The 12247-nt window shown below is 33.8% G+C and overlaps 2 protein-coding genes across 5 annotated transcripts; one reads left to right on the top strand and one right to left on the bottom strand.

The window, feature by feature from the left end:
* Positions 1 to 898: 898 nt before the first annotated feature.
* On the bottom strand, positions 899 to 3623 carry LOC105630379 (uncharacterized). Of its 4 annotated transcripts, none has more exons than XM_020677850.3 (4): positions 3288 to 3623; positions 3037 to 3180; positions 1936 to 2244; positions 899 to 1876 (listed from the first exon to the last, which is right to left on the bottom strand). In XM_020677850.3, exons 3-4 carry the CDS (start codon positions 2191 to 2193, stop codon positions 1643 to 1645), a joined length of 492 nt encoding a protein of 163 aa, XP_020533509.1. In that variant the 5' UTR covers positions 2194 to 2244; positions 3037 to 3180; positions 3288 to 3623; the 3' UTR covers positions 899 to 1642. The 4 variants fall into 4 exon arrangements, with proteins under 4 accessions (XP_020533509.1, XP_020533510.1, XP_089574443.1 ...); XM_020677851.3 differs by having other exon boundaries at positions 3062 to 3180; XM_089718317.1 differs by having other exon boundaries at positions 1936 to 3180.
* A 155-nt stretch (positions 3624 to 3778) lies between these two features.
* Positions 3779 to 7666, top strand: AT-IE (histidine biosynthesis bifunctional protein (HISIE)). The gene is made up of 6 exons (XM_012211990.4): positions 3779 to 3917; positions 4006 to 4225; positions 6274 to 6519; positions 6607 to 6702; positions 6811 to 6962; positions 7324 to 7666. The coding sequence occupies exons 2-6, from the start codon at positions 4055 to 4057 to the stop codon at positions 7526 to 7528; spliced, it is 870 nt and encodes a 289-aa protein (XP_012067380.1). The 5' UTR covers positions 3779 to 3917; positions 4006 to 4054; the 3' UTR covers positions 7529 to 7666.
* The last annotated feature ends 4581 nt before the right edge of the window (positions 7667 to 12247 follow it).

The following is a 12247-nucleotide window of genomic DNA, read 5'->3' as shown; positions in this document are numbered from 1 at the left end:
TTGATTCAAACTTTACGATAACATTTGATTCAATTGATTTATACTGATTCATACCCAATTAATAGATTAGATTAATAGATTAGAGGTATTTAATAAAGATTTTGATCAACAGCTAATCATGAGTGTCAAAATAGATTGATGGGTTGGGTTCGTGTCCAATTGATTTGACACATGGACATAGTTGAGATCAACACAAGCACAACTAATTTATTAACAATATAAAATATTCGAATTTGAAGAAAAATATTAAACGGGCTATATAAACTCCATACCTTTGACCACGTTTAATTACATAGGTCATATATTTGAATATTAACGCAACAAATTTTTTTTGTGTTTTGTTGAAATAATATCTATTATCCATGGAAACTGACTTTTTTATTCTTAATTAAGCGGTCCACTAACCAATCTATAATATGTACATTTTAAGCCATCATATATAAGTCGATCCGGTCATGATATAAACTCATTTAAACTCAATCTTAATCTCATAATTTTAACGAATCGTATTTATGTTTCATTATTTAATTTTGACTTACTATTAATAGCTGATAAAAATATCGATCAATGCTGATTGCACAAGCTACATTTTGAAATTTTTGTCAATTAGTAGCTAATTTATATTTATGAATTCATTAATCATATGAACATAATTACATATAAGATCATTTATTTTTTTAAACTAATATCTTTCTATCATTTTATTTATAGTTGTTTTAAAAAAATAAATTTCTATTAAATATTTTTTCAGGTATATTGCTTTATTTTATGAGAGATTCTATGAGCTTCTTCAACGTTAGATCATTACCAACCTCGTAAGTTGTAGGGAAGATGTTGCAGATGAATTATGCAGAACAAAATAGAGGAGAATCAGCACAGGGCACTGTGCACGCACTGCTTCAGAGATAGTAGATGAATAAATTTGAGCTGCCAACATCTGTACTCGTCAATGGCCGATTCAAAATCATTACAGAATCAACCAGGAAAGAGCTTTGAATCGGCCGAAGAAGCCGCCCACTTTCACCGATAATGATTCACCGGATATTAATACCTACGCTCCAAGCACAGGTAAAGATATTTACAGGTATGTTTTACAAATACTTGATTTGAAAGAAAACGGTCTAACCGACTGGGTTGATTAAATTAATCACCAGAACAACAAATTGAATTGCCTGGACACAGTCTCAGAAGTTGATTTTGTCTTGGGAAGACAACTTCAAAAAACTTCTTGATACTATCTTCGGCAATTCGACGCTTGAGTTCGAATTTATCTTTCTTTCCTTCATCAGCTGCTACCTCACCCTTGGCCTTCTCAGTCTTGGTGACTTCAAGTTGAACCTGTTGTATTAGTTCTTCCACTTCCAATTGCAGAACGAGTTCAGGAGTATTGATTTCGGCCAAACGAGCTTCTAGCTGAGCTTTCTCCAAGAGCAGGGGCCTTCTTTTTCTTCGCTTTTAACATGCCGGCAACCTTAACCTTGCTTAAGGAGGCGTCTTGGTGCTCAGCTATCAAACGCTTTTCATCCAGCCGAGAGGAAAAACTAATTGCAGCTGTGATATCACTTTGGAAGAGAGGGAAGTCTCGAACCATCTCTGTAATTGCTTCAAGGCCTCTTTGATCAACATGTTTCCCTTTTGCATTTCAACAAAGGTATTCGATGTCTTTATAAAATCTTGAGGATAACTTCTCATCAGAGGCAAAGTCTGGCTCGTAATTAGCAAGGTACCGAAGGTTGTCCAAAATCTCGGCTACCCTCAAATCTATATTCGAAGCTGCCCCTGGAGATGAAATGATCTCGTCCACTTCTTCTTCAAGAAGCATGGGAACGACCTGAATAACATTTGAGAAGAAGTCAATATCCTCGTCTCCGGATTCCTATAAAACAATAATCAGTAATCAGGCAGAAGGAACAGGAATAAGAGAAGAGTGATTACCTCCTTTTGAGTGCCACCCGCAACATGGACAATCGCTTGAGGGGCCACATCTGTTATCGGATTAGCTGAACCTTCTGAAACTTGCTCTGCACGTGCAATAACAACTGGTGCCTCTATCTCAGAAGTGTCTTCTTTCTTCTCCGAGTCAATATTTCCAACGATTTCTATCACAGAAGCAACTGTGACTTCTTTGTTATTTACATTGTTGAACTGAAGAGATGTGTGGCCCTCCCATCCACCTACACACCTCTCCATCATAGTATTTACTTCAGAATCAGCCCACTGGAAAAAAGAACAAGCTCCTTGGCTCTGCATCACACTCAGAATATTATCATGGCGAAGATAAACAGCTAAAGAACGCTTAATTATGAGATCATCAGATACATGATACATGACTCAGACTCGGAGATGAATCCAAATTCCCAATGCTAGTTAGACAAACCTATTTCAAATGTCAGTTGAACTACAAGCAGTTGACATGTCTGGGGTTCTTGGATGAGATTTTTCAGACACATGACAACATGCAATTTCATAATAAATTGCACAAATCAAGTCACATATTTTACAAAAATTTAAACCGAAGGACATCATATTACCTTATTTTACCCCAAAAAAAAATGAACAAATGGGTAACCGAATTGTATATTTGCAGGGGAAAAAAAAGCTTTGTTTAGTTGTCTTCCATGCATGTTACATAAAGAAGAAAACTTGTTATGACAGAGATGCAATCAATGCAATCCATACATGTAAGTATACATATACAACTGATGAGTTGCTTATGGCCTGTTTTAGGAGTCAGGAAACAAGCCAACACACACAAAGCATATGAAAAAAGCAAAAATCAGAAAAAAAGAGGTTCTTACGGAAAGTAAAAATATTATCAAAACAGTTACATTTCAGACAACTCAAAAATGCTTGCTTCTTCGCTGAGCTACCTGCAAACAGATATGGCTCCAGTTTTTGATCTCGCAGTAGAGATCAACAGAGGATAGCATAGCAAGAATTCTTCAATCAACGGAATCAATTATTTCAAGCAAACTTCTTCATTATCATACCCAATTAGCACAAAATAAATAAATAAATGAATTCAAAAGAACATACTTTCTTAACCCGGCAAGCAAAGTACCTTCTTCCTTTATCCGGGCCAGAAAAACATCTAGTCAGTCTACAAGTCCCAGCACCACAAGGACATAAAGGAGCTTTATTACTTAATTCATCGCACCATTTAAAAAACCCACAAGGTCCCTGAATAAAAATTGTTTAAAATTAACAAAACAAACGTATATCGATCTAATTTACACTACAACTAGAAATTCTTTTAGCAGCTAACAACTGAAAAAAGAATGACTAACCGATGATTTATCAACAGGGCAAGTGTAGAACCTCCTTTTAGGATTTTTCGGTGTATAAGAGGTGAGAATGCGACACTTGCCTCGACCACAAGGACACCGAACCACTGCGTCATACTCATCTGGTGAAGAGCTTGAGGAGGATAAGGACTAGAAGGGTGTGATTTCTTTGCCATTTTATTAGGGCAATCCATTTTCCAGTGTCCACATTCTCCACAACCGAAGCATCTATCTGCCGGGTTTCTCTTAGGAGATACAGACACATTAATCCGCCGCGGCGATGGCAGAGGGGGTGAGGTAGAGTGAAATGTGTTAATTGCTTCACAGTCCATCATTTTCGCCGGGCAAACCCAAACAGTGAAGTGGAAGTTTCAAAGTTTGGGCAATACAGGAAGTGATCAATTATTATTTTCATCGAACGGCTTCCGAGTTACGCTTTCATAATTTCATTTCATTGGCAGTCACTTGGACTACGTCACGCGCGAGTGACTCTACTTATGTCCCTCATTTTTAAGTATTTTTTTATGATACTCTTCTCCTCTTTAAAACCCTAACACTGCAATGCCAATGGAGTGAGAAGACAGACGCCGCGGCCATTGCTTCAAAGGCTTAAGGTCGTTTCTAAATAGCGAGGTAATATTCATTTAAGCTTCATATGTGGAGATCCAATATGCTTCCATTGATTAAGCTATAATGAGGCATCGGTCTTGGTTTGTTGCAGGATGAGCGAAAGAGCTTAGAGGAGGAGCATTTGCTTTTCTGCGCTTGCAATGGCGGCTTCATCTTTGCACTGTATTCAATCTCTAAGGTTTTCGTCAAGAAGCTGTGCCTTCTTTCCTCATATTGGTTTCAGAGGAGACGATGACAATAAGAGAAAGAACTCTCGTTTAATTTTAGCTTCTGTAAAGAAATCTGATAAAGATCTCTCTGTTGAATCTAAGGTAACTAAATGCACAAATTAACTTCAATTATCTGCGATTTTGTTGATTGTCTCTTAAATGTCGAATTGTTAGTGTAGTGAAAAAAAATTGCTTTTTCACTAAAGATTGGCTGCGAAGTGCTAATATTTCATTTTTGAGTCTACTTCAAGGCGGTTTGATTGCAATGATTTTATACCAGACATAGTCAGATGCCTACTGTGTATTATCGTGGTAGGGATTGTTACATGTCTGGAAAATCAAAGAAAGAGAGGAAATTTGATTTATGGGTTTCCCGTTTTTCTTTTAACCATCTCTTGTAAGTGTCCATCGTTGCCCAATAATATTGGTTAATTATTATTTGAGCTACATCTGGACTCTACATCTCTCTCATTGACTTGTTTTGCATTTGCATATATTTGCTTGAGCATATGCAATCTCTGTACACTATACCACTCAAGACTTCATGCATTATGTATGTAGAGATTTGGTTGATTCAATCAGACATAGTCAGATGTCTACCTTTCTCTTTGCGGTAGGGATTGTTACATGTCTGGAAAATCAAAGAAAGAGAGGAAATTTGATTTATGGGTTTCCCGTTTTTCTTTTAACCATCTCTTGTAAGTGTCCATCGTTGCCCAATAATATTGGTTAATTATTATTTGAGCTACATCTGGACTCTGCATCTCTCTCATTGACTTGTTTTGCATTTGCATATATTTGCTTGAGCATATGCAATCTCTGTACACTATACCACTCAAGACTTCATGCATTATGTATGTAGAGATTTGGTTGATTCAATCAGACATAGTCAGATGTCTACCTTTCTCTTTGCGGTAGGGATTGTTACATGTCTGGAAAATCAAAGAAAGAGAGGAAATTTGATTTATGGGTTTCCCGTTTTTCTTTTAACCATCTCTTGTAAGTGTCCATCGTTGCCCAATAATATTGATTTAATTATTATTTGAGCTACATCTGGACTCTACATCTCTTGGTTTGATTTGCGTTTGCATATATTTGCTTGAGCACAATTAATCTCTGTATACTCCGCCACTCAAGACTTCACGCATTGCGTTGTTCAATCAGACATAGTCAGATGTCTACCTATGTCTTTTGTGGTAGGGATTGTTACATGTCTGGAAAATCAAAGGAAGTGTAGGAAATTTGATATATGGGTTTCCCGTTTTTCTTTTAACCATCTCTTTTAAGTGTTCATCGTTGCCCAATAATATTGGTTTAATTATTATTTGAGCTACATCTGGACTCTAAATCTCTAGTTGATTTGTTTTGCATTTGCATATATTTGCTTGAGCACAATCAATCTCCGTACACTGCACCACTCAAGACATAGTCAGGTGTCCACCTGTGTCATTTGCAGTAGGGATCGTTACATGTCTGGAAAATAAAAGGGAGGAAAGCAAATATGTTACATGGGTTTTCCAATTTTGATATTTGCCTTCTTTTGGAGGTGTCCATCATCGCCTAGTAATACTTGGTTAATTATTATATGAGCTACATCTGGTCTCTACATTTCCTCCTGCCTTTCTTCCCCAAAATGCGTGTGCTTGTTTACTTTTCTAATCATGTACTTGTCATTCTTGCTGGTTTTTGTATGAGTTAATGCTTTAATTATGCTGATTGAAATGTTGTGTATATGTGCATAGAGTAACAGTGAATGATTCACTTGGACTCTCACGAATAAGTAGCAAAGCCAATTTGTTTTTATCTTACAAGAAGAATGCCTTTCTGTCACTTTTAGCTCTAAAGATCACATCAATACTGTGCTTTTTTTTTTTGTTTTATCTTTTCACTGTGGGATGATTCTTTTAAAGCAATTCTCAATATGTTTAAACTAACAGTTTTTTTTAGTCATGGAATATTTATGAATTAATTATTCATGTTATGCAAATTAGCCTCTGGTTGCTTCTTGTGATTTCTTTGCCGATAGATTGAATATTTTAAATAATTCAATCATACACTGTAATATATTGCTATCCTTCTAAGTGTTGCATCACCTTAAGTTTAATTTGCCTATAAACATAAGCTGGAGTTGACTAACTGTCCAATTTTAGGTTGAAACATTGTTAGACAGTGTAAAATGGGATGACAAAGGTTTGGCAGTGGCTATTGCTCAAAATATTGACACAGGAGCCATATTAATGCAAGGCTTTGTGAACAGGGATGCACTAGCTACAACCATTTCCTCTCGAAAGGCAACATTTTACAGTCGGTCACGGTCAACATTGTGGATAAAGGGAGAAACCTCCAACAATTTCATCAATGTCCATGACATCTTTCTTGATTGTGATCGTGACTCTGTATGTTTTGAACAACCTATAGCCAAAACTTATGAAATATTCTTCGTTGATTGTGCTTTATATTTATTTAGTTTAGGTTTCTTGCAGATAATTTACCTTGGGAAGCCTGATGGACCTACCTGCCACACTGGGTCAGAAACTTGCTATTATACATCAGTTACTGATTTTCTAGAAAATAAACAGGTTCAATATTCTCATTTCACTTGAAGTGGTTATCCATTCCTTAATTTTGCATTTTCTGAAAAATTGTCAATTTATGGATTTTTAAGCAAACTTCATTATCTGTTACAGGTGGAGGGTAATAGGTTGGCATCAACCACTTTGTATTCATTAGAGTCAACAATTTCCCAGCGTAAAGCAGAATTAGTAGTGCCAGAAGATGGAAAACCCTCTTGGACTAAGCGATTACTACTCGATCGCAACTTATTGTGTTCAAAAATCCGGTAGGTGACCTGCTTGACTAGAATTGATTTGTAAAGGTTCCTACATGGTTCCTATTGTAAAAGAAAGCTCGGTAGGCTAAATTTTCTCTCTTACTTTATTTTTATCAATTCCTCCCTTTGTTTAAAAAAGAAAAAAAAATAGAAATACAAAAAGAGAAAAATAAGATGCAGTCCTGTGTTAGTTAGACTTATTCCTATCTTTTGCCCCCTTACTGCATTAGGTTCTGGTTTTTCTTTTTAGTTCTACGATTAATATCATTTGAGATTTCTTCAATTTAGGTTATATTGCTTTTATTTTATGAGAAGGATTATATGAGCCTCTTCAACATTAGATGATCATTACCAACGTTGTCATTTGTAGGGAAGAGGCAGATGAATTATGCCGAACAATAGAAGAAAATGAGCATAGTGCACGAACTGCTTCAGAGATGGGAGATGTGCTATACCATACCATGGTTCTCTTGGCTCTTAAAGACGTAAAAATAGAAGATGTGCTAGATGTCCTTCGACGTAGATTTTCTCAATCCGGTATTGAGGAAAAGAAGAGTCGAGGGCAACAAAACTAGGCATGAAACTGTATATCCTGCAATGTAATGTACTGATAAAAATATTTACCCTGAAAAAACACCTGTTCAGCTTCTGCTGCAGAATCTTGTTGTTTCAGATATTATCTATTAATCAAATCAAGTTCAAGTTTTTAATTATTATTTTTTCATTACAAATCAATAATGGCATTCATACATAGTAAGTTTCTATTTGGACTGCGTTTACGCTGCAAGTAGCCTGTTATCCTTTATTTTTGGGCTAGCAGTATAACACTGCCACATTATTATGTATCCTGACACTTGCAGGTACCAGAATTGTTAATGCACAGGCAATAGAGGTGGCGACGGTGGTGGCGGCGGCGGCGGCGGTCTAACAGGTGATCCAACACATTTTTCCATGCACGAGAAGTTAGCAACACCACACTTGAGGATGCACTTGGCCAACTGCGGCATTCCCGTTGGCGCACAACCGAGTGCACATTTTAGAATACTTTCCCCACAAGTCGACAGGCATTTTGCAAGTGCTTTTTGTCCCTGAACCTGTTCTGCTCCTATGCATATCAGCAGCAACATTACAAGAATGAAACGGTTCATTGTGCCTTTTCAACTTCAAGAAGACAAATCGCTCTTGGTATAAAATTTTCTTGCTCTGAGCTTCAAATTGAAAAAATCTCAATGTTTATATACAGTTGGAGGTTGGTTTGGATGATTGTTAGTTTGTGTTTTAAGTGTTTTGCTCATGCAGGAGGGATGCTTGGCTTTGAACTTTAGCAACACGGCAAAAACAAAAATAAAGTGCAAGGCATGTGATCTAAATCTCCAATTGTTCTTCAGTTTAGAAGGGAGAGGAGCATATGCTTATCCAATTGTGTTTCAAGTGAAAGATTGTAAAAAAGCAACTAATGATAATTATAAAAATAGCTATAATGTCAAATGAAGGATATTTACTCTCGCTCTTTCTGAGTTTTGATTTGAAGATTCAGATTTTTGTTTTGTTCAATTTTTGTATAGATGGAAAAACTGAATCAAACTGAATGTATTTAATCGAATCAAATCGAAATTCAAATATTTTGTTGTTTTCAATAGTTATTTTAATTATTTGAAGCAATAAGTAATTTTTGAGTTAAATCACAAAACTAAAAAAAATAAAATCAAACCAAAAAATAAATTAGTTCAATCCAATTTGGTTCGTTTTAAAAAAGCGATCAAATTGATTTTTGCTGTAAAAAATTTCAGTTTGTTTAATTTGGATCGATTTGATTAAGTTATGATGAAATAAACCGTTTGCATACTTCTACGATTAATGACATAAACTTATTACAAGATTCTATTTGGATTTCCAAATGAAAATCAAAATGAAAACTGGCATGTTATTTTAATCAGAGCACAAAGTTTACTTTGGTTCCCTCTATTACAAATCGAAACCGGGGCCATGACGTTGGAAAAGATGTACTGGAACTTGATGGCTGCTGAGTGGGAATGGTGTATTTTGTGGGCCAAAATGACTGGTAGAAGAGAAGACAAAGGAAGGAGTGGTTAGGTATGAATGATAGATAAGTAGGGACTAGAACATGAACATGAACATGAACAACCTAAAGAGGAACAAGAGGGGTTAGGTAGGTCTTTACTGCCATGTTTTGCCCATAACTGCTACATCTCATTAATTCAGTTGGTTGAGCTATGCATTCATTTCTTTCAGACATTAATTTGTGGCTTAAATTCCCCTGTTACTCTCAAATGCATTGGATACATATAAGAGCTAATAATTCAAAATCTGACTATAAAATGTTCAACTTTGAACTTTTATTTCTTGTTTTTTTTTTTAAAAAAAAAAAGATTATGATGTACCAAAACTAATAATTAAAAGTAATATAGTTATTGTATTTTTAATTGACTGAATTTATTTAATTAGAATTTTAAAACTTGTGTACTCTCACGTAATATTCTTGCTGAGATTCCAAGAATACGAAAATAGCACATGCTTATCTCCTATCCTCCATGCAAATAGGCATATGATCTTTGAAAAAAGAAAATTTGCAAATTTTCTTAATCAACAATAGGAGTAATTAATGACAAACACCATGTTTTCAAATATTTGAAAATTAACCCACCTTCAAGTTTCAACTGTTTCATGTTTTAGAATTTTGGTCGAGCTCGCGAAATCTCTCTCCTTGACTTCGAAATGATTCTGATAGCTGTTACTTTCATGTTATCTAGAATGGACGAACTTTTTTCATGCTAACAACTTCAAGAATTTAATTATTGGAAAGAAAAATTTATTGTTCGTTAAGGGATCACTGCATGCGTACAATAAAAGAATTACCATCTTCTTCCTGTAATTACACCAAGAGTATGTATTTTTTTAATCAGATGAATTACAAATCTTCTTATCGTTTTATAAGCCTTCCATCTACTGTCGATTGAATTCAACTATTTTCAAAATCTCAGAATTGCTTTTTTAGTAAGTAAAAAAGAAAAAAACCAAAAAATTATAAGCAAATTCTAGAATAGGTTACAGTAACAGCATGAAGAAGCCGATCGTTTAAAGCTGTGAACCCTCCAAGAAACATGAGAAAATTTCAGAATTTCAGAAGTTAATGACATTTATATTACAATTGACATTGTCATCATAACCCTCGTTCTAAATAGATACAAATTGTCTTTCTTTCTTAATTTTTTATTTTTTTTATTTTTCTCTATAAGATTCAAACCAATACTAATACTATGTTGATCGCAGCGTAAGAATCTAGGCACTATAAGCAAATTGATAAAAGGACAATTTAATAAATATCATATATATAAGGTTTAATTTTAACAAAATATCCAAAAAGAATAAAAATTAAAATAATAATAAGTTTGGTCAAAAAAATTTAAATAATACAAAAACTTATATTATCAAGTATCAGCATTGAGCTGCTGATACTTGATACCAAAATGAAATGTACTCACACCCATAGAGCATTAAGCTTGTGCTTTCTAACGCTATTTTGTTGGAGTATGTGGATAATCTTATATTGGATAAATACAATTAACTAAAATGACATATAATGTGAAATGTGAACCAATCAAAATGACTTAGGTCATTTTATATTAAAGGTAAGTCCGACTCATTATAAGCCCAATATTAAATATATAATTAAATTTGATTTAATTAATTTACTTTTAAGGCTTCGAAATTTGATTTAATTAATTTTTTTCTAAGGCTCCGATTCTTAACGTATTTAATGGAAATGTACTCGGAGCCATAGAGCAGGAAATGAGGTTGCTCATGCTCTTCTCTGCTATAGCATTTTCTTCCTTATTTTGGCTATTTTGATTGAAGAGGTTCCTACCTCTATTTCCCATCTTGTATTGAGCGATTCATCTTCTTAATATATTATTTTTTCATTCTCAAAGAAAAAAAAAATATATATATATACTAATAAGAGAATAATCAGATTAAATTAAAACTAATTTCTTAATATCTCTTAATTAATTAATCGTATTAGTTGACAATTTTAGATTATTTAATAATCTATATATAGCCCATGTGATTAAAGGGTTGGTTCTAATTAAGGTGGTACACGATGATGGTTATTGGGTTTAATGGATAAGAGCCAGTTAAGGTTTTAATACCCATCCTCTGCCTTATAAAAGTAAAAGGAATCGACAGTTTAGGGTACACATAGAAAAGAAAACAAAATAGAGAGAGTGTGACAGCTGCCTTAAACACATAAGGAAGAAATGTAGATCTGCTGTTACGGAGAGAATCGAATTGTCGCAACGAGGTAACTCATAACATAGATTTACTATTATGGATCAAGGTACGCTTCCGATTATTATATATTCTTATTAAACAAATTCTATGAGTAATAGATCTGAACACAAGAAATTTAGATTATATTAAAGTTTATTAAACGTGTGGTATTCCTGTAGTGCGAAGAGTCAACGAAAGCAAATAGCAAGCAGTTCTCTTGAAATAGAAAATAATTTTCTAATACACCACTTCTTCTTCTTCTTCTTCTTCTTCTTTGTTTTTTAATCTTATATTCTGAAAAGTCAAAATCTATTTTTAAACCCATATCCTCAGAATTCCAATTCATTGTTTATGGAATCTTTGTTCGTATTTCGTACACAACATTTATGTGCAGCAACGGACGCTCTGGCCCTTGCCAGCCTCTTGTCCCTCACTGCTTCTGTGGTACATACTCTACCTTTATAGAAATAATTATATTAGGCAAATACATAACTTAACCTTTAAATTTTAAAATTGATTTACATTTTAAAATTGATTTTGTAACACCCTTAATTTCATTTTTTTTTATTAATCTCATGAATGGTCACTCTAGCAATAATAATTTTTTAGATTTTATATGTTTCAAATATGATTTCGTATGAAGACTATATAATTTTAGTTTTTTTTTTTCAAGATCATTTCTAAACAGAAAATTTTAATTTTTTATATGTTTTTTATTCCTATGAAAATATCATAATATATTCAAAATTACATTTTTATTATTAATGAATTACTAAGTTTCAAAAAAAATAAATAACAGAAAAAAAATTCTCAGACCTCTGTAGATTGAAAACTTCACGACTTTCATTAAACAATAAGGGATCGAAAAAATAATTTTCAAGAAATTAAGGACTCAAAAATAGATTTATTTCCATATAAAAATAGCACATTGAAAACAAAATATAAGAATTATATAAATACCTTTTTTTTTTTTTGTTTTTTTGAAAGGCTTCCTTTCCTTTTCT

This window comes from Jatropha curcas, chromosome 1 (assembly GCF_041381405.1).
Source record: "Jatropha curcas cultivar XTBG-Jc1 chromosome 1, XTBG_Jcur_1.0, whole genome shotgun sequence".
In the NCBI taxonomy this organism is placed as follows: domain Eukaryota; kingdom Viridiplantae; phylum Streptophyta; class Magnoliopsida; order Malpighiales; family Euphorbiaceae; genus Jatropha; species Jatropha curcas.
Note: the sequence above shows the minus strand (reverse complement) of the source record. Positions and strands in the feature narration are given on the sequence as shown.

Bases quoted from the DNA above. Each gene is read 5' to 3' on its own strand.
- AT-IE (XM_012211990.4), top strand. From the start codon at position 4,055: ATGGCGGCTTCATCTTTGCACTGTATTCAATCTCTAAGGTTTTCGTCA. The intron at 6,520-6,606 runs GTATGTTTTGAA...GGTTTCTTGCAG, and splicing joins TTGATTGTGATCGTGACTCT to ATAATTTACCTTGGGAAGCC. The intron at 6,963-7,323 runs GTAGGTGACCTG...TGTCATTTGTAG, and splicing joins TTATTGTGTTCAAAAATCCG to GGAAGAGGCAGATGAATTAT.
- LOC105630379 (XM_089718317.1), bottom strand. From the start codon at position 2,328: ATGTATCATGTATCTGATGATCTCATAATTAAGCGTTCTTTAGCTGTT. The intron at 1,877-1,935 runs GTAATCACTCTT...ATTGTTTTATAG, and splicing joins CGGGTGGCACTCAAAAGGAG to GAATCCGGAGACGAGGATAT.